Raw genomic sequence first — 22,169 nt, 5'->3', positions numbered from 1 at the left:
AGAACCAAAGTTTGGGAAGCACTGCTCTTTGGGCACAGAGTGCACAGGCTTTTGAAATATGCAGGAGATCCTTGCAAATCTCTCCTTACATGCACACATAAACACACAGGCACTCCTTCCATCCATCAAATTGATGGGCACTTTGCTAGCAACGTAATGATTAACCCTGTTGACTTTGCAGCCCTTTGATCTGAGAAGAGGAGGAGGAGATCCTTTGGTGGGAGGCAGCGCGGAGAGGAAGTAGGTGTGGCAGTCAGAAACTGCTGAGAGGCAAGCAGGACGGTGCAGAAGAGACAAACCATGGACAGCTCCTGCTGAGCTGGGTTGCCTGTTGCTGTTTTGGAGCTAACCTGGGCTACGTTGGAAAAAAGGCTTGGGTGTGCAACTGCAGAGCTGTGGGACGTCTCCCTGTTTAGGGGGTGAGTAGGAACCCACCTTGACATTTTCTTCACAGTGCATGGCTCCCTCCCAGCCAACTTCACTCTTGCTTGCAAAGTAGGAGACTCTGCAGCTTTCTCAGGGCTTTGCCTGATACCTCTGCCCCCCCTCCCCCACTGGCTGATTAAATAGGAAATCTACATCCTTGAAACATTGTTTGTTTTCTGGGCAGGCATCCTCTCTGTGTTATTACAAAAAGCAGCCCCCTCCCCTTCAGGGAGACAGCGTCTGTCTGTAGGAAACCCCCATGTAAAGTCTGTCTTGTTTCTGATTTTGAGAGGAAATGTGCTGAAAAACATATTCTAATCCCCACCCTTTACCCAATCTCCAATGCTTCTTGGGAGGCATTGCCAAGACAAAGACATTTTCTTCTTTGTTTGCGGACGCGGAAGTTTCAAAGAAAAACAAAATAAGAGTTGGCAGAGAAAGAAAGGAAGAGGAGAAAGAGGAAAGGTATATGTTGGGGGTGGGGACACACAGGCCAGCTCTTAGAACTGGACTGTGTTTCATTTACCCCAAAGAGGGGGGTTTGAAGTTCAAGCTTGCCTGAATGCCATATTATGTCTCCTGAAACTCTGCTCTTTAATTTTTATTGCATAGCTACAGGCCCCAGTTGCATGGGGGTGGGGATGGTAAAAACACTCTGCACATTCCCAGAGACACTTTTTATTATTTTTATGGCTGCTGGATGAAGATTAATTTCTTAGGGAGATGACTAAGAGTCCAGGATGTTCAGGGGACTGGACAGGGTCCCCTGGTAGCTGGAGACGGTGATACCCTACCCCTCCACCTGAGGAGAGGGGACAAATATGCATGTTTGCAGATTAGAAAGAGAGAGAACAAGAGAGAGCATTCTGTGATTTGGCTGAAGGCATGTTGAGTTGCAGAGTCTCTCTTGGAATCCAATGTGGGTAGTGGATCTTCCGCCTTCAAGACATACCTACTCATAATGTTTGTCTCCGCATGTGTTCTGCTTGTATATTTGTACATTAGGCAAATATTACAAAAATGCCAGAAGTCTCCAGCGCTCTCTCATAACACCCCCCCCAACCTTAAACTGAAGCAGCAATATCCCTGGAACTTTGCCTATTGGAGAATGTGCAAGACTTATTCACATATTTCTGGAATCAGCTTTGGCACTGAAAAAGGATTCTGGGGCTGAGCACTGGCAAACTTTATACTCCAGCCCTAGATGCTGCCAGCTGAACACAAAAAAGAGTGCTTTCCCACCTCTGCTGTTGGAAGATCAGGTGTGGCCCAGTGAAAGTAAAGAAGAAATCTGAATTGTTTTAGGAGCCCTTTGCCATGAACTCAGGGTGCTTCAAGGCCCTTGATTTGGGTGAGATTCACTCATAAACTAGGAAAATCAGGTTGTACAATTAAAGCTGATTTGGAGCTATTGTGCAACAAACCTACTGCCCTAGAAGGTTGGGCTTTTTGCAATAAGGAAAGTGACAGTAAAACACCCAGAAAAACATTGCTTGACACAATGTTGCCTAACCTCCCTGCAAACAGATCAGAATAAATGCTCAGTAAATAGCCATGGTCCTCTAATCTCCCTGTAAACAAATCAGGGTGAATGCTCAATAAACAGGTTGTCTGGAAGCTAACTCAGTTGCAGAGGGGAGATTTTTTGCAAGTACGGTAACTAATTTTCACCATTAGGTTCCACTGAATGCCAGTGGGAACAAAAGTGCCTCCTCATGCAGCCTTAAAAAGATGAAGCAAAGCATCCCACAAATTAGGGGCACAATAACAGCAATTCTATCTCCAATTTGTAGGAACGGGCAAAGATGTCAAATCCAGTTTTTCTTGATTTCTCACTTTTCCAATCTTAGGTTCCGTTCTCCACATTTCCACATCAGTTTGAATCCTTTTTAAAGTCCTTATGAAAATTCATCAGATGAGTTTCTTCTAGTGTGATTTTAATGCAACTTTGTACAATATACACATTTTTGCAAAACCATTCCCCCAATGTAACTCATTGTTGTATATTCCTGTTTACCCTGCTGTGTGCATTTCTTGGCTGGAGAAAATTTGGAGAAGTGCAAATTTTGAAGTGTGGCTGTGTTTGAGTTCACATATTATTTCAGTAAATGCAAATTAGGTAGGTTCACCTATAGATGCAAACTCAATTAAATTTCTTTCCCCATCCCTGCCAATTTGGCACAGTGGTGATACTGTATTTGTGAACGCAAACAATCACATGGGAAAGGTGATACCAACCGTCTTGAGGCAAATGACTTGTTAAAATAGTAGCAGGGGTAATTCCACCCACCAATGGATGTTTATCTTTGTTGACTTCCCATCAGTCACTCCTTTTCTTCGAGCAGGAAAGCCTTCTCCCCGCCCCCATCCCAGTCCCTTGTCAAATATTTAGATGCCCCTGGCACCCATTGTCTGCAACCTGCTAAACATGCACTTGGCTTCTGTGACTCTTGGAGATCACTGAGACTGTGGGTTGCTAAGAGTGTGAGCACCTTGGCCTGGCGTAGATTGTCAGTGCGCCTTCCTGGTTTCCAATTCCCATCACTCCTGCCCATGCTGGCTAGGGGTTGAGAGGAGATGAAGTCTAGCAATATCTGGTTCTCCATCCTCGCTCTAGATGCCTAAACAAACCCACACCTTTCCCTTGGCTCTGGCCTAACCTGGGGTTAGATGAAAGGCTTTTGCCACCTCCCCGTTCCAGACCACTCAAAATCTCACCCTTGGAGACAGGAAAATGAGCACAGGAGGAAGAGCCACCGCCTCCCAGAATATGCCACTCTCATCATTCTGCCTAATGGTAGGATTGGCCCTGGGCCCAGGTAGCAGACATTTGACACAAACGTGGCTAGGAGCTGAAGAGATCATAGTTCAGTGGTAGAGCATGTGCTGTGCATGCACAAGGTCCTCATGACATCCCCCATTAAGGGATCTCATATAGTAGGACTGGGAAAGGTGTGGGAGGCACCATAGCACACGGTACGAAGTGCAAGGGGCAGGGAAAGGTTACCACCTAGGAAACCTAGAGTACAGTCATGAGTCAGAGTAAACCAGGGATGAGGAACCTGTGGTCTTCCAGCTGTTGTTGGGCTCCAGGTCCCATCAGCCCTCAGCCAGAGTGGCCAAAGGTCAGGGATGGTGGGAGTTGGGAGTTCAGCAACATCTGGAGGGCTGCAAGTCTTCCACCTCTCACGTAGAACGCACTGAACTAGATGGAGGCAATGATCTGACTTGGTATAATGCAACTTCATATGTAATCCTGCCTGATTCAGCAGTATGTCATGGCTGCCTGCTTCCTGGGTTTCATGGAGGAAGGTGAGGGTTCTGCATGTGTTCCATTGCTCTGTCCCAACTTCTGCCAACCTAGCAGTTTGAAAACACACCAGTGCAAGTAGATAAATAGGTACCGCTATGGCAGGAAGGGAAATGGTGTTTCCGTGCGCTCTGGCTTCCATCACGGAGTCCCGTTGCCCCGTTGCCCCAGAAGCGGTTTAGTCATGCTGGCCACATGACCTGAAAAGCTGTCTGTGGACAAATGTCGGCTCCCTTGGCCTGAAGCAAGATGAGCGCCACACCTCATAGTCACCTTTGACTGGACTTAACGGTTCAGGGGTCATTTACCTTTTTTACCTTTACCTCTGCATGTATATTGTGGCATGCCTGTAAAATTGCACAAGTTCATGCCTTGTATTACGGTACTATTACTATTACTATTGCTACTATTGTTTTAATTTGTGTACCACCCTTCATCTGAAGATCACAGGGTGACTCACAACATAAAAACACAAAATGAAACCACAATATACATAATAAAACAAAAACAAAACAATAACATCCCCTCCCACAGACACATTTAAAAGGCCATAGGATGTTAATCCGTCAAATGCCTGGTTGAAGAGAACTGTTTTCGCCTGGCACCTAAAGATATGTGATGAAGGTGCCAAGTGAACCTGCTTGGGGTGAGAGTGAGTGCATTCTGCAAATGAGGAGCCACCACAGAAAAGGCCCATGTTGCCACCCTCCGGACCTATTGTGGGGGAGGCACCCAAAGAAGGGCCTCAGGTTGTGGTCACAGGGTCCGGGTTGGTTCATAAGTATCCTCAGCTTTTAAAGGCTTGGTGCAATTCAGGTGTGAGAGGAGGCAGATAATAGTAGCATGGCTATTTCTTGCTGCATCTGGAGAACAGCAGCCAGTGGGAGCAGGAAAGGGTGACCAACCTAGAGCTTCCTGTGAAGAGGAAAGAATGTTGCCACAGCTGTACCTGGTTTCCAAGGAGAAAAGCCTATTTATTTGGGTGCTGCTAAGTGATATTGGTGGTTGGTTGCTGCTGGCAGGCCAGCCTTGGTGGGGCAACCCCAAAGGAGTGACCGAGGGTGTGACAAAAGCAACGGCTATCCTCTAGGGCAGTGGTTCTCAATATGTGGGTCCCCAGATGTTGTTGGACTACAATTCCCACAATCCCTGATTGCTGGACATTCCCACTAGGGATGATGGGAGTTGTAGTCCAACAACATCTGGGGACCCACAGTTTGAGAACTATTGCGAATGGGCTTGCTGCTACCGTAGGTGAGAGATTGGTGGGGATGTGAGTTAACCTGCCTTCCAAGTGCAATGCTGGGGAGCTCTGTCCATGATGGTGATGAGAGCATAGAAGCAGCCCATCAACACAAAAGCAGTGTATTTTGTGATTTTGCTATTTTACATTTTTTAACTTCCCATGTATTTGTTGCATTTTTATTTTGCCTTTCTGTTGTGTTCGTATGTTGTATCCTGCTTTGGGGGTCCTTTGGGCCAGATAAACCATAGCATAACTCGCAAAGGTGCAAGTGTTTTGGTTGCAAATTGGGTACAGATCACCTAAGTTGTCATTCGTATCCTCTTTTGAACCAACCTTAATATACCGACAGAGTGAACATAAAATTGCTCGCTTCAGATATGAACTTTATTCAAGCGGGACTGATAAGGATATTGAGATTTTATGGTGGTGGTGCAGAGTCCATGGGCAGCCTTATAAATCAAAGGTGAAGGTTGGCTGTTTTATAAAGTGCAATAAATGTTGGTGGTGTTTAATTTTTTATTTTTTATTTAAAGAAGCTGATGTTCTATGGATCTCCTGATCTTAATGACGGGGGACCTTAAGAATAGGGAACAATTTATATTTGGTGCAAATCCAAATAGAGTTAGTGTAACCAATATACTGTAATGGTGCTTCAGAGCAATTACTTATTTATTAGGCACATTTAAATACTATGCCCCATTCTCAGAGGGAAAGCACTGTAGTGTAGAAGTTACTAGAGTAGAGGTTCATGTATCATGCATGTGCAAAGTTTGCTGCCATGATTGCCTGTGATTTCACATTGAATGTACGTAGCATGAACACACCTATGCAGTTTTCATGTGTGATGATCAGCAGGTGGGTTGCTTGCTACATCTTGCACGGAACTGCTTTCCACCTAGGGGTTTTATCCTGTGGTATCCTTCCTGTGCCATTTACACATAGTTTGTCTCTCAGTGCCCTTGTGCCGTTCTTGACTCATGCATTTTCCATTATGCGCTTGCTTCATTCTGCTGAGGTTGATGAAAGGGGGCATAGATCAGCAGCTGAGCGCGGGCTTTTCATGTTGAAAGTCCCAGGTTCAGTCCCTGATATCTCCAGCTAAATGGATCTCAGGCTGGGAAAGATCCCTGCCTGAGATCTTCCAGAGCACCTGTTAGTTGGTGTAAACTGGGCTTCATGGGAGATCAATGGTCTGATACAGGGCTTGTACACACTTGCACTTGTCTCATGCTTAGAAAGCATGGGTCCAAGCAGTTTTCTGCTTGACCCACACTTTCTAGGCACAGGTTTGAGCCATTTCCCCCTTGGCCCACTCTTTCCCCAGGGAAAACCTGCTCTTTAGGCCAGAACAAACATACCCACAGTACTTTGTACAGCAAAATAAATTACCGTAATAAACCACTCCTTCTCAATAGGCGTTCTCCCATGCCACCTCTCATATCATGAATTAAGCTCTGTGAGTAAAAAAAGAAAAGAAAAACAGAATAATCCTGCATGTAGTACTTTTTGATACTACCATTCAAGATATATCAGGTGGGTTCAGAGGACGACAACCAAGCGCAGTAATTGTTTGGAATGCAAAACCCGCTGGAAAATTAAGAAGGGACAGATATTCCACCATCTGGGAAAGGAGTTGACTTTTTCAATAGTACTGTATAGGCTGAAGCACAACCACTAATTGCTTTTTGTCAACACTGAAGGCAAAGCAATGATGGGCTTAACTTAAAGGAAGACAATATTTCCTACCCATAAGAATACCTGGGAATTGGGACAAGTTGCCGGAGGAAGTTCTGGTTTTCGTCCTTAGATGAAATGTTATAAATAGGCTGAATAAAACAGCTAATAGGAATACTTCGGGGCAAACAGCATGAGTAGCACACACTGACACAAACAACCCCTACTCCTCCCCCATTGCTCAGAAGTGTGCCCTCCTGAAGCTGTGACCATTTGGGAGGAAAGTAGTTCTCTTCTTATCCAAAGTAGCCTTTCTGAAGTGGAAATACAAATGTCAAGATAGATTTTTTTGGAACTTCCTACAAATGCGACATTGTTTCAGTGTATTTGAATCCCTCATTATCAAAAGAAAAGTTTAAAAAATAATACTTGTTAACAAGTGGGATCTGCAACAAAATGTTGCGGCACTGTTTAGCGTTCCATCTTCTCCAGGATACTCTGTTCCATCACCCAGTGTCCCTCTTCCCCGCTCCTGAAACAGTTAGCAATTTGTGACTAATGAGCACATTTGGGTTGTGCACACACTCCCATTGGCTCTGCATCTGGTGTGTTCCCACTACTGGTTTGAGAAATGGTGTGCATGCTCATCATAAACCACAATCCACATCTGCTCTGTCACTTTTTATGAAGTTCTACGTTCTGATGTGTTTTCTTCCAAACCAGCTTCAATCAGAATTGGAAACCCCCACCCCCAACAACATCTGCAGCTGGAGGGCTCCTGCATCGTTGTTATGTATATTATTTTCCTTCAAACAAAGCAGGGCTGGGGAACCTCTGTCCCTCCAGATGTTAATAGACTCCCATTAGCCCCAGCCAGCACGGCCAATAATAATAATAATAATAATAATAATAATAATAAATAATATATTATTTATACCCCACCCATCTGGCTGGGTTTCCCCAGCCACTCTGGGCGGCTTCCAACAGAAAAATAAAACACAGTAATCTATTAAACATTAAAAGCCTCCCTAAACAGGGCTGCCTTCAGATGTCTTCTAAAAGTCTGGTAGTTATTTTCCTCTTTGACATCTGTTGGGAGGGCGTTCCACAGGGCAGGCGCCACCACCGAGAAGGCCCTCTGCCTAGTTCCCTGCAACTTAGCTTCTCGTAATGAGGGAACCGCCAGAAGGCCCTCGGTGCTGGACCTCAGTGTCCGGGCAGAACGATGGAGGTGGAGACGCTCCTTCAGGTCAGACAATGGTCAGACATGATGGGAACTGTAGTCCAACAACATCTGAAGGGCCAAAGGTTCCCTAGCCTTGGGTTGGTGTATTTTACTTAGACAAGGGAGGCCTGGGATTGAATCCCTGTGGTTTTACAAGAAACAATGGATAATAGCCAACATTTGTCATACTCAGAATGTACACATTGAAATCAATGGAATATGTGAGAATGGCCAGTGTTGGCTATCATCCCATATTATTACTTGTTTGTCTTGGGGAAGTTCTCATGGGAAAATGGGATATAAATCTGGTAAACAAAACAAATCTTATTGGAAGTATAAACCCCTTCATCCGACCGCTCTTGATTCATAGCTAATAGCTAAATCTGATGTTGTTGCACTTGGGTCTGGCCTTCGAGCTTCTGAAGGCCATGTGGTTGGTCACTCTAAGAATAGGATGCTGGACTAGATGGACTTTTGGCCTGCTCCAGCAGGTCTTTTCTTATTAGGACTTCAGATAAACCCCAGCTTCTCCCAGAGAAGCTTACAGTTTCTCTGGTCAGTAGACACATAGCCAAAGGGAACAGTTAACATTGATGTCCTCCCATGTGGCAGCCATAAGAAACCATGGCAGCCGTCAAGAAACAAGAAAAGCAGAAGAGAGGCCCTCAAGACAACAAAGTAGCCTAACCATTGCACCACAATAACTGTTAAGGCGAGAATCAAGTACTGTACACCCGGACAACCCAAGAGTTCTGGCTCTCAATGCATCTATCCCAGCTTCTGTTCTGAGTTTGGCTCCCCATAAATGGACTGAATACTAACCACTGGGCATATGCCTCTGTTTATTTACCCACCTATGTTAGGATGAGATGCTATCGCAGTTGGGCCTTCTGCTCTCACCTGTGAGATACAAAGGAGAAAGTACAGCATCCAGGGCTGTTCAACTCCTTTCCGGCCATAAAGTTCTTTTATAGTCAGGCTAACGATCGTGCCGCTCACAGGAACTCCTCGATTAGTGCTGCTGATGCAGCTCCATTGAGTTTTCTTGCTGAGTCTACTCTGGGGGCAAACAGCAATTTAGTAACTCAGACAGCAACAGAATGCTTTGCTAAGGGATTGTTGGGAAGTGCCAGGAAAGAGTCTTCGCTGGATTCCCAGCTTCACCCTCAGCCAGAAGCATGACTAGCAGAAGCACTGTTGTTGTTTAGTCGTTTAGTTGTGTCTGACTCTTCATGACCCCATGGACCAGAGCACGCCAGGCACTCCTGTCTTGCACTGCCTCCTGCAGTTTGGTCAAACTCATGTTCGTAGCTTCGAGAACACTGTCCAACCATCTCTGTCATCCCCTTCTTAGTAGTGCTTAGAAGCACTACTAAGCCTTTATGTGTGGCTCAGCAATCCTAGACCCTTCGAAGTGTCCTTATTTTCCAGGGACAGTCCCATATTTACAGAAGGCGTCCCAGTTTTTGATTCAATCCAAAAATGTCCTGCTTTTCCTTAGGATGTCCCAATTTTCATTTAATAAATGTTGCAGGGTGTGGAGTTACCTGACTCACAGGCTGCCTGAAGGCAACCCAGTATATGGAATTTTTTTGAATGTTTAATGTTTTATTATGTTTTTATATATGTTGGAAGCCACCCAGAATGGCAGGGGCAACCCAGTCAGATGGGTGGTGTCTAAATAGTAAAATTATTTGTATGGAATGAGATGTCCCTATTTTCATCGGAGAAATGTTGGAGGGTATGTAATCCATTTTGGGGTGGTTGGTCTTTTCTTAATACAATGCAACCACTGAGATTGCAGGTTTAAGTGGAAGACTGGAGCAGGAAGAGAGAGGCTCTTTAACCCTATTCCCAGGCACCATTTTCACACTGAACATCTCCCCCTTCTTTTTCTCCTTCTCATGCACACACATACACGCACCATTTCCAGACTTTTGCAATCTTCAGGTGGGATACAATCCCATAACAGCAAATTCAGGTTGTGCAATTAAAGTTGAGTTGGAAAGGGGGGAGGGTGTGGAGGGAGAAGGAAAGAAAGAAAGAAAGAAAGAAGCAAGTTTTGAATCAGGGGTTTCTTTATTCATAGCTCAGAATCATAGCTCCCATGCTACGCCATCTCTTGTAAGTCACTGCCTCTCAGGTGAACTTATCTCAAAGGTAAATCTGCACCTCAGAGCCCCATAGGATACAAAGACATGCTTGGATTTAAAGTCCCTTTAAAATTTTAAAGCCCATTATTTCCCCTAAAGATTATTGGGAACTGTGGTTTACTCCCCACAAAGCTACAATTCCTTAACATGGCCTGCCCTTTGCCACTAGCTTGCATGACTTTTTTTTTAAAAAAAAAGATTAGACAAACCCATGGACATTTGCACCAGTTGCATTTGTGCAGCTTGCTCTTAGCCATGTTTACTTGGAAGTCCCACTGGTTTTTAATGGGACTTACTTTCAAGTAAATGGAGCATAGGATTGCCAACTTAACTGCAGCAGTGAGTTTGGCTTGCAGGGAGGAAAGTGCTCCAGAGTGCTCTCTTCTAGGTTAGACTTTGGAACTAGCCGTGAAGAGGTTAATACCACTGGGAAGAACCACCCCAGGCTTGCAAGGACACCAGTGACTCAGAGCAGGAAGTTGGGCCGCCAACAGCTGTCAGCTGGCTTAGGAATCAATGGCACCGGGCAGGATGGAAGGGTGGGGGTGGGGGTGGTAGGAAAGGCACTCAGCATCTCCTCACAAAGCACTTATGAGCTGGCAACCTTTTAGCCTTCCCTGCATGTGCTTCCCTTATTGTTGCTACTTCCCTTCATTACGGAGCAGCACAGACTGGATATTCAGAGTCATGCTTTGTTTTGGTGTTTAATTGAAGCAACATAGAGCCTACATTCACAGCATTCATTATGAACCCCATGATACCACTTTAAGCAATCATGGCTACCCCCTCTCCCCAAAAGGGAGCTGTGTTCCTCTCCCAGAGCTGCAATTCCCTGAGTAGTTTAACAGCCAATGCCTCTTCTCATGGAACTCTGGGAATTGTAGCACTGTGGTGCTGCGCCCTGCCATGTGTGCATTCACTGAATAAGGAAAACCGAGAGCCTGGACCCCTGAAAATTTATTGCTTTGTTGCAAATGGAGAAGCAGAGCTTAAGTAGAGGTAAAGGGGCATTCAAGTAAAACAGCTGGTCTTTTAGTCTATGGGTGGATCTACACATAGGGGGGAAAGCTATAAATAAGTCCGAAATGTGATAGTTATAACGAAAGAAAAAATATCTATAGAAAATTGTGTTTTAAAATTTCTTGCTCTCTGGCGCCATCTGGTGTTGCATGTTTATAGCACATTCAAATTGCTGTGCCTTTATTAATGTAGCTGAGTCCTATATCAGACCTACAAAAAAAGAGAGGGTGCTTTCAGACTGTCGCTGTTTTTGGGTGGGATTCAACCACATATTGGAAAATTCAGATCGTGCAATTACATTTGGTTTGGAGCTCTAGTGCAACACACTAATTTCCTCTCCCTGCTGCCCAGGAAGGAAATCTGAACCTTTCACACTGAGGAAAGTGATGGAGAAATGCAATGGAAAGTGTGGGGCAGCACTTTCTTCAAAGCAATGCTATCTAACCTCCATGTAAACAACCCAGTGTTGCCTAATCTCCCTGCAAACAGATTACGGGGTTGGACTAGGTGACCCTTGGGTCCCTTCCAACTCTAAGATTCTATTATTCTAGGTTGAATGCTCAATAAGCAAGCTGCCTGGAAGCAGTCAGAGAAAGAGAGAGAGACTCTGTTCAGGCCTTTCCATTCCTCATCTTCACTCAACCAATAGCACTCTATTTCCCTGTTTATTCCAGCTGCCCAAAACGGCTGTTTCTCAAATACAATCTGCCAAACAGACACTGGTCTTGAATCTCAACTCTGAGTGAGTGGCCCATTCTGGAAATGAACATACATAGCCATTAAAGAACATTTTAGCTGTTCTCTTGTGTCAAATCCTTTCTGGAGCCACTTCTCGTAAAACCGTTGTAATAGACCCACTCACACTAATCAGGCAGTAATCTCACTACATCATAATAGGGAGGGTGCTTTCAGTTCATGTGAAACAAGATTGCTCGGCCTTCACACATGTTCACTTCATCAAATCTGGCCCTTAAACTGTAGCACACATTGGGGATTTCACCTCTGTTTATGGGAGCATTTCTCAATAATTAGATTCCCCCCCTGACCAAAAGTATTTAAGAGCAACTGTGACTGACCTGCAGCTTTCCAGATGTTGTCGGACTCCAACTCCCATCAACCCCCATTGATCATAGATCATAGAATCATAGTTGGAAGGGACCCCAAGGATCATGAAGTCCAACTCCCTGCAATGCAGATGGTCTTATTTACACACTTGCCCTTGAAACAACACAAACACACCCACCCACCCACCCCTTGTGTCTCTTGCAGAATACAGTGGACACTCCGGATATGAACTTAATTCATCCTGGGGGTCTGTACTTACCCCAAAAAGTCCGTATCTGGAGGCGCCACTTCTGTGCAAGCGTGTGGCGCAATAGAGCGCTTCTGCACATGCGTGTGTGGCAAAACCCGGAAGTATACACTATGATAGTATACACTATGATTCTATGATCTGTGATCGATGGGGGTTGATGGGAGTTGGAGTCCGACAACATCTGGAAAGCTGTATACACTTCCGGGTTTGCCACGTTCGTAACTCGAAATTACGTTACCCGAAGGTAACGTAACCCGAGGTACCACTGTACCCACCTACAGCAAGGGCAAGGAATCCAGGGTCCTCCAGATGTTGTTGGATTCCAGATTCCATCAGCCCCAGTCAGCAAGGCCAAGGACGATGAGCTACGCTGTAGTGCAATTACATCTGGAGGTTTGCAGACTCACTGACCCTGCTGCATTGTCACTGACTTTGTATGAGCCAAGAGTCTGCGGCAGCTTTTCACATGTCTTTCTGGTTCTGTGGCAGGATTATCCAGACCTCACCCAGCTGTTCCACTGCCTTGCAGGTAGGCATTCGTGTCTGGAATTCCTGTCCCTCCCACAGCCATGGAGGCCGAGACTGCAATTGACACCAGTAGGGTAGGAGACTTGGTGCTTCTGGACCCACTGACGGAAGATACGTTAATGCAGAACCTGGAGAAACGCTTCCAACACAAGGAAATCTATGTAAGAGCACCAGGGATTGGGGTGGTGGTGGTGGTAACTGAGCTAGGTGGCAGCCTTTATAACTTGGGGTGGACAGATCTGCCAATTTTGGTTCTCTCAGTTTCTCGTTTTTCAAATCTTAATTACATTTCTATGCACTTTGGTCCCCCCTTTAAACCTCATGAAAATTCATTTGTACTCTCTAGTGCAGGCACCCCCAAACTTGGCCCTCCAGATGTTTTGGGACTACAACTCCCACCATCCCTAGCTAACAGAACCAGTGGTCAGGGATGGTGGGAATTGTAGTCCCAAAACATCTGGAGGGCCGAGTTTAGGGATGCCTGCTCTAGTGTGAATTTCTCCTAGCTCATTTTTATATGCAGTTTCGACTAACATACACATTTCTGTAAGCAAATTCCCCTAATAAAATGCATTTTTTGTAAACATGGTTTCAATGGAGAACTGCATTGCAAAATTTGGATACGTGTGAATTTCCAAGGATGGCTGTATTTCAATTCTTGTATTGCTTTGGAAAATGAAAATTTGACATATTAGGCATTATAAACATATAATTTTGTCCTCCATCCCTATTTCTAACTTCAGAATGGGAAACACGAGGCGCTGTACAGTATGACATGCACAGTCCGATCCTATGCATGTTCTCTCCCGCCAGCTTCAATGTGGCTTACTCCCTAGAGAACATGCATAGCTTTGCAGCCTAAGTGTGTTTTTGTATAGAGAAACAGGCAACAACCATTGCAGCCCCTGTCCAGAAACACAGCTGATTGGCTGTGCAGGACGAAGAATGCCAACCTTCCAAGTAGCTTCTGTAGCTGTGCCTTTCACAGTGAGTGACTTGATGCACATACATTATCAAGTTTGTGCCATAAAAAGCTTCTCCTGTAGATTCCTGCAGATGAAGCTGGGGTTTAAAGGCACAGCAACAATGAAGACCAAAGCAGCGTTTCCTCACCTGATCATTTGGCAATCCTCACCCCAGGGGATGGAGAAAGAGAGAGGTGGCGTTGTGGTAACAGAAGCAGGGACCGAGGGAAAACAAGCTAGAGGAAAGTCAGCTGAGGGGGCAGCAGGAACTGACTCTCATTCATTTACTCAGCTTCAGCCCATTGAGGATTTGAACCCTGGTCTCTCAGTTCCTAGTCTATTATGCTAACCACTACACCATACTGTCTCTGGTTAATTCAATACCTGAATTATGGTGAGGCAGAAAAGGCCCTGACCTCCTTACCTTTTGTGCTGGCCAGCTTAGCTACTTTTTTCAGAAGTGACAAGGGAGCATGATGTGTCTGAAGCTGGGAGAGGACTCAGGAGGTGGACTTGTGGGTGTTCTTAAGGGCACCCTACCCTTTCCTCCCAATTTTGAGCGTTGCCAGCATTTCGCCAGCATCTTGCTGTTTGTAATAGCAACATTCCTGCCTCGACAGACGTACATCGGGAACGTGGTGATCTCAGTGAACCCGTATGAGCAGCTGCCCATTTACACGGAAGAGATAGTGGAGGAGTATAAGAACTGTAACTTTTTTGCGGTAAAACCCCACATGTAAGTGAGACCCCCAAGGGAGTCGGTTGTGTGTGTGTGTGTGTGTGTGTGTGTGTGTGTGATGGCTTTGAGGAATGAGATGCTGGCGGCAAGCCAGCCAGCCCTTCTAATGCTTCTTCACTGTGCCTGCATAGTTACGCCATCGCGGATGACGCCTATCGCTCACTGAGAGATCAGGACAAAGACCAATGCATTCTTATCACTGGAGAGAGCGGGGCCGGCAAAACAGGTGAGTGAGAAAGGGTTATTCAAAGGAGAGGGGGAGAGCGTCATAAAACAGGGGTGGGAGACATGTGCGAGCTTCTGGATGTTGCTGAACTACAATTCCCATCAGCCCCCAGCAAGCATGGCCAATGGTTAGGGATGATGGGAGTTGTAGTCTAGCAACACATGGCAGGCCTTAGCAGAGTGGTGGGTTTATATAGCAATGTTGGCATGTTTCCATATGGCTGTACCTATGCAGCTTTAAAAAACATCCTGGGGAAAAACCTGTCTTAAAGCTCACAATGGAAAATTTCGTAAGTTCCGATTTCAGCTCTATAGTGCCATCTGGTGTCACAGTGTTAATAGACATTTATAACTTCTTTTCTAATGTAGCTGAGTCCTATGGCTAGTTTGTCAAGGTGACCAGCCTTCCCCAAACAGACGTTCAACTGATGTTGTGGACTCCGACTCCCACAATCCTTGACCACTAGTTATGCTGCCTGGGGCTGATGGAGGTTGGAGTCCAACAACATCTGGAGGGCAGCAGAGGAGGTTTCCACTAAAGAGACTGATATGGCTTCATATCAAGTAACATGCTATCTGCCAGGAGATGGCAGGATGCTGAAGAGTGAGCACCGGGGGAAGTGGGGGCTGGAGTCTGACTTGGGAGAGGGGGGCAGTGGTCTGTGGGGACCTGTACCAGTCATGAAGCAGGAGGCAGGGGAAGCTACAGAGCTGGAGGAAGAGGCAGGCCAGGCAAGTGAAGGTCTGGGTGCTCTCCACCCTCTGCTGAACCACTGTCTCCCAGAACCAGGAGGGGATTGAAGAGGGATGAGCAGAGGAAATTTCCATGCAGGTACAGTCTCCAGCTGTGTGCAGAAGCCTATTGGGGAAGGTACATAAACTGGTGGTGGGAGAGAGGTTCCCAGTTGCTGAAACTGCTCCATAGGGTGTGGACATTGGAATAGCTGCCTAGACACTAAGGGGTGTGCATAGGTCTCGAGAGCTGTAGAAGCAACTGTGATATCTTTGACAACAGTTAACTCTCTGCCATGTGCATTCTTTGGTTGGGAAGTGCCCTTGACACTATCCAAAAATTACCACAGCCTGTGTTCCACCCAGTTCCCTCACCCCCAATCTCCTTGTTCACATAGACCAGTGTTTCCCCAACTTGGGTCTCCTGCTGTTTTTGGACTACAATTCCCATCATCACTGACCACTGGTCTTGCTAGTTAGAGATGGTGGGAGTTGTAGTCCAAAAACAACTGGAGACCCAAGTTTGGGAAACAATGAACATAGACAGATAGAAATAGGCTATTTACAGCTGAAAATGCCCCCCTGCCTTGCATGAAATCCCACTAAGTGCTTATGCAAACAATTATGCACACATTTCCCAACAAAAGTATAATCCAGAAGTGGGAACCTCTGGCCATGAGGCTTAATAAGATCTGCCAATCCTCTCCATTGGGCCCACAATGCCACATTGAATGATACCTGCGGCAGGACACTTAAAGTCTATGGGATCTCTAACCACTACAGCACTAAGATCAGCACTGAAGTTGGAGGAAATACTGCTTTTGACTCTTAAAGAATGGATCTCTTACCTCTAGCCTCATTAAGCTCCCCACCTCAGTACTTCTCACACATGCCCCAGTCATTGCTCCTTCCACTTTTTCTGTACCCTCAGAGGCCAGCAAGCTGATGATGTCATACGTGGCAGCTGTATGTGGGAAAGGGGAACAGGTGAATCGTGTCAAGGAACAATTACTGCAGTCGAACCCAGTACTGGAAGGTATGTACATGCTGATTTCTTCTCTGTGAACGGGAAAGAGAGGGCTGTGTTCTGGGACAGCAAACTATCAAGGCTCTTTTGTACTTTTGATAAGGACGCTAATTGTGTGCAGTTGTTGCTCATTACTTGTGAGGGATCCAGATGTCCCCACTGAAGCCAAAGCTTCTGTTGTATTCATTTGCATTTGCTGTAGTTCTGCAAATGTTACAGCCACATATTGGACAGCGCCCGTGGAATTAGTGACACAAACTTGTCTTGGCCTTGAGCTTTTGAGAACCTTTGAGTTTTCATAATCTGTAGTCTAGCAAGTCCTTGAATTCTATACTATTCTATACCTGTTTGGTCCACTCTTGCCATGATATGTTGCCTCTACAATCTAGTGCAGAAGACCTCTTAACATCATGGAGGGGGGTGGGCAAGGCTTTCCTGGGTAAACGTGCAACTCTTTTAATGACCCTCTTCATTCCCTATTGCAGCCTTTGGAAATGCCAAAACCATTCGCAATGACAACTCCTCACGATTTGTAAGTATTTGGTGAGGAATGCATGTTTTGGGAGGGTTTGTGTCAAAGCAAGAATTATTGAGAGGGTGGGGTGGGAAGAGAGAGCAAGAATTCTGGACTCAGATCTGTGCCTACATCAAAATTCCACAACTCAAATAGTATGCCAAGAAAAGATGATTGACGTGACCTGCATAAATGGTGTTAATCAAATGTCCAGGTAATAGTCGCCTGTTTCATGTCATTTATTGTTCTTCTATTCTTCATGGAAATGAGAAAATGTTGTGGAGCCTTGGACTTGAAGAAATCTTGCTTTATGTGGTTGGGTAGGTGGGTACGAATGCATCTGTCAGGGTACGAAGACTGTTAGTTTTCTTTTTTAAAGGGAAATGCTGCTGTTTTGGAGGAGAGGCCATAGTTTTGCTTGAGACATTTGCACTGTGGGAGGGAGGGAAAGCACCCACCCCTGAATGCCATTTTCCTGATCTAGATCCCCACTGAAACTGCTACTAGCTCCACTGGGGAAAGTAAACATGTCTCATGTAGTTTGACCGTTGCTATCTGTCAATTTTAAATCGCCAAGTCCCTATACCTGCACTGTAAAATTGAGCTACTCTGAAGCAAAAATGAAATAAAAAATAGGAACTCAATTCCCAAAGGTGGGTGGACTCAGGATCACATCCTTCAAGGGTTACAGGCAGCTCATTTTGCTTCAGCTGCTTTCCACATTCCCTCTTCTCCTTAGGGAAAATACATGGATATTGAGTTTGACTTCAAGGGCGATCCTTTGGGTGGCGTCATCAGCAATTGTGAGTATGAGATACCAGACCCTGATAAAGTTTGTCAGAATTTATAAGGCACAAACGGGATTTCATCCTCTTGGCCAGTTGCTGGAACCGGAGGCTGCAACTCCCACCACACCTGGCAATTGGCCATGCTGTCAGGGGGCTGAAGGGTAGTAGAGTCCAACAACATGGAAGAGCGATAGGTTCCCCAACCTTAAGACACATACCTGCATTCTAGTGTCTAGTCAACATTAGGGTTGCCATATTTTGAAGAGCAAAAAAGAGGACACATTTGCCAACTTCTACTTTTAACTATGGATCACTACGATGACTCTACCCATGGAAAAAGAGGACGTGTCCTGGAAAAAGAGGACATATGGCAACCCTAGAATGTGTGCTCTCCAGAAGTTTTGGACTACAAGTCCCACCATCTCTGGCAATTGGCCATGCTAGATGGGGCTGAGGAGAGTTGGACATCACATTGGCTACCCTGTCCAGCAACATCTTCAAGGCAGCAGGTTCTGTTTATCCTCAGAGACACAATGCCAGCCTACAAGATTTTTCAGGAGCCTAGGAATATCCACTTCAGATAGTATAGCTTGGCCTTGATGGTGCCTGTCCAACTCTTATCTCTTTCATTTCCTCCTTCCATTTATTCTCAGACCTGCTAGAGAAATCCCGGGTGGTTCATCATGTCAAGGGCGAGAGGAATTTCCACATCTTCTACCAGCTGCTGTCTGGAGGCTCTGACGAGCTGCTCAGTATGTCTTTCATTTCATGCATGGGACCTAAAGCACACAATGGCAGAGTTAGAGGGCTGCATTCTAGGCCAAGTGTGTGTGGCCCCACTAGGGAAGAGAGCTCTGGCCATTTACTTCTGAGTGGGGGTGGTTGAGTCTTGCGAGTGGGGGGCACATCATAGCATCAGGCCTCCCTTAACACAGGGGTGGAGGGCTCTGTGAATAAAGGAGGGGTGAGAACCACAGAGGCCACGACAATGATTCCTCCTCTTCTTCTTTTTTAAAAAAAATATTTTTATTAATTTTCCAATTAAAACCAATTATATCACATTCAATATTTCAAATTATACACATATATATATCAATCAAACCGAATGTTATGCCAAATCATCTAAAGAATTTTTTATTTGGGTTCCCATGCTTCAAGAAATTGGGAATTCCTCGCCACTGTCCACTGCCGTCTTTTTTCTAAAGTTCAAATCGTCCTCCAAGTTCATAATAATCCAGATCTTCCCCTTACAGTCACATAGATGTTTTCCACTTTCATCCGATTGTTTCCCAGCTGCTGAGATAAATATCAAACAAAGTTTCACAGATGTTTTTTCTCCTGTGTGAGTTAATCAGTCCAGCCTCCCCATAAATCTTCTTAATGGAGCTCCCTGTTGCGTCGAAGCAGCTCGAAGCAGCGCCATCTTAAAAAACTCAAATCACTTTCGTTTTCTCTCATAGCCATGAAGATTTACGATCATTATAGAATTTACAGCTTTTCCAGGCAGGAGACCCAAACATCAAACCATAAACTCTTGGTAAATTAATGGATCTCCTTGCCCTATAGCTGAACTTAGCTTCAGGTCGCTGCTCCAATTTAAAGTGCGTCACAGCTCATAAATCCTCCGAACGCGTCCAGAACTCCTTCCGTCCGACTAGGGGGGGGCTTTTCTCATCGGCAACTCCACATCTTTAAAAAATATGCTCAGTAACAACAGTTATAAAGTTCAACTCACACAGTCTTTTGCTTCTCTTTCACTCCAAACAAGCCAGGACATCGCGTCCGGGAAGGTACGAGGCAACAATATGAAGGAAAAAAAATAAAAACTCACTTCCCTTATCGCTCCGTCCCCATCAATCCTTCTTCCAGATGCAGTACAGTCTTTGACTCCTCTCCCTCAGCAGCATAAATTTCTCAGCAGTAAACAGCGCTTCTTCCCCTCCTTCTGAAGTATGTCCATAGATTTAAGCCTAATTATCTTCTTTAACCATGGAAATCCCCGCCATGCAGATTAGCGTCCGGGAGTCCTGGCCCTCGTAAGTGCACAGCCCAAGCTCCCCCCACTCCAAAAACAGTCGGAGTGGGTCTGGGGGCATCGCGGGCCAGCGGCCCCTCTCCGTAACCCCCGGAGAGGGTAGGGGGTTGCCATTTACTCCCCTAGCAACCGCCAAATTCCTTACGAAGGTCAGAGAGATGGAAAACAGGTCCGCCATTCCTGCAGGCGGAAACCGGAACCCAATGATTCCTCCTCTTCAACAGGACAGCTAAAGCTGCAACGAGACTGCCGCCTTTATGGTTACCTCAACAGGGAGGCCTCAAGCCTGCATGGTATGGATGATGCCGCCAATTTCAGAGCTGTTCAGGTATGAGTTGTGCTTTGTGCCACAGTGAGTCTGGGGTATAAATTGTACTGGTCTGTGAGTGGCAGAAGATGTAGTAGTGGTAGCAATGGTGATTTTTGTCCTCATGTAACCTATATGCATGCAGCCATGCACAGGAGGGTGTTTTCTGAAGACTTACATACCCTCCAACATTTCTCGGATGAAAATAGGGATGTCCTGTTCGCATGTGACTGGGTTGCCCCAGCCACTCTGGGCGGCTTCAAACATATATAAAAACATAATAAAACATAAAACATTTTTAAAAAACCTCTACACAGGGCTGCCTTTAGGTGTCTTCTAAAGGTTGTTACTCATCTCCATGGCTTGGGGGTTGCATAACTCCATACCCTCCAAAATTTCTCTGATGAAAATAGGGTCGTCCTATGGAAAAGTGGGACATTCTGGGATCAAATCAGAAACCAGGATGGCTTCTGTATATTTGGGACTGTCTCGGGAAAATAGGGACACTTAGAAGGTCTGGACTTAGGGCTCATTCACACTTCCATTCGCTCATTCACTATTCCCCCAGGAAAACTTGCGTTTTAGCACTGAATCGGAACAAATGGCAATTGGGGTTTCCACATATTGCCATTTGTTCCAATTTAGCGCTAAAGAGCAGGTTTTCTGGGGTAAAGCAACAGGGCAGAAGCAGAACTGCTCAGACCCATGCCTAGAAAACATAGGACACCACTGGACCCATGCTTTCTTGGCATGGGAACAAGCAGAAGTGTGGACTAGCTCTTAGTTGAACTGAAGGTTTATAGTTACAGGTAGGTAGCCGTGTTGGTCTGAGTCGAAGCAAAATAAGAAAATTCCTTAGTAGCACCTTAAAGACCAACTAAGTTTATATTTTGGTATGAGCTTTCGTGTGCATGCACACTTCTTCAGATACACTAGAAACAGAAGTGTCAGACCCTATATATATACAGAGGGTGGTGGGTGGGAATGGGAGATGGGCTGATGGGAGTGGTAAACCTGTAGATGGGTGTTAATGGCTGCTGATGGCTGCAATTAGTCCTGGGCTGAGGTGCTAAAGGAAGCTTGATCATGCATAATGAGATAAGAATCCGATATCTCTATTCATCCCAGGTGCTTCCATGGTTTTAAGCTTGGTAATGATTTCCAATTCAGCAACTTCCCTTTCCAGTCTGTTCCTGAAATTTCTCTGTAATAAAACAGCTGCTTTGAGATCTTGTATAGAATGTCCTGGGAGATTGAAGTGTTCTCCTACTGGTTTTTCAGTCTTATGGTTCCTGATGTCAGATTTATGTCCATTTATCCTTTGGCGTAGGGTTTGGCCTGTTTGTCCAATATAGAGAGCTGAAGGGCACTGTTGGCATTTGATGGCATACACAATGTTAGAAGATGAGCAATTAAATAGTCCTGAGATGGTATGTTGGATGTTGTTGGGGCCAGTAATGATGTTGTCCGGGTGTATGTGGCAGCAAAGTTGGCATCTGGGTTTATTGCAGGCTCTGGTACCAGTGTCCATGTTAAGTCTGGTGGTTGTATTATTGTGGGTGAGGAGTTGTTTAAGATTGGGTGGCTGTCTGTAGGCAATGAAAGGTCTTCCTCCCAGAGCTTGAGAAAGGGAGCTGTCATTGTCCAGGAGAGGCTGTAGATCTCTGATGATGCGTTGTACTGTTTTAACTTGGGAGCTGTATGTGATGACTAGTGGTGTTCTGTTATTTGCTTTTTTGGGTCTGTCTTGCAGCAGGTTCTCCCTAGGTATCAGTCTGGCTCTGTTGATCTGTTGTTTAACTTCATCAGGTGGATATTTTAGTTCTAAAAAGGTTTGCTGTAGATCTCTTAGGTGAGATTCTCTGTCTGTAGAGTTGGAACAGATACGGTTGTAACGTAGGGCCTGGCTGTATACGATGGATTGTTTGGTATGTTTGGGA

The 22,169-nt window shown here is 45.4% G+C and overlaps 1 protein-coding gene across 4 annotated transcripts in view; it reads left to right on the top strand.

The window, feature by feature from the left end:
• Positions 1-203: 203 nt before the first annotated feature.
• LOC118076802 (unconventional myosin-Ia) overlaps positions 204-22,169 on the top strand; it is a 68,310-nt gene continuing 46,344 nt past the window's right edge. For 2 of the 4 annotated variants that reach the window (XM_060272084.1, XM_060272082.1), the window contains exons 1-9: positions 205-419; positions 12,899-13,058; positions 14,483-14,598; positions 14,733-14,827; positions 16,490-16,594; positions 17,071-17,117; positions 17,839-17,902; positions 18,541-18,639; positions 20,147-20,250. In XM_060272084.1, coding sequence (XP_060128067.1) covers positions 12,939-13,058; positions 14,483-14,598; positions 14,733-14,827; positions 16,490-16,594; positions 17,071-17,117; positions 17,839-17,902; positions 18,541-18,639; positions 20,147-20,250 — 750 coding nt within the window. In that variant the 5' untranslated portion in view covers positions 205-419; positions 12,899-12,938. Of the gene's footprint in view, positions 420-12,858; positions 13,059-14,482; positions 14,599-14,732; positions 14,828-16,489; positions 16,595-17,070; positions 17,118-17,838; positions 17,903-18,540; positions 18,640-20,146; positions 20,251-22,169 lie in introns of all 4 variants that reach the window. The other 2 variants (XM_060272085.1, XM_060272083.1) reach the window with 2 other exon arrangements.

This window comes from Zootoca vivipara, chromosome 2 (genome assembly GCF_963506605.1).
Source record: "Zootoca vivipara chromosome 2, rZooViv1.1, whole genome shotgun sequence".
NCBI classification, from domain to species: Eukaryota; Metazoa; Chordata; class Lepidosauria; order Squamata; family Lacertidae; genus Zootoca; species Zootoca vivipara.
The sequence above is the reverse complement of the archived record's forward strand: the minus strand, read 5'-3'. Positions and strand labels throughout refer to the sequence as shown.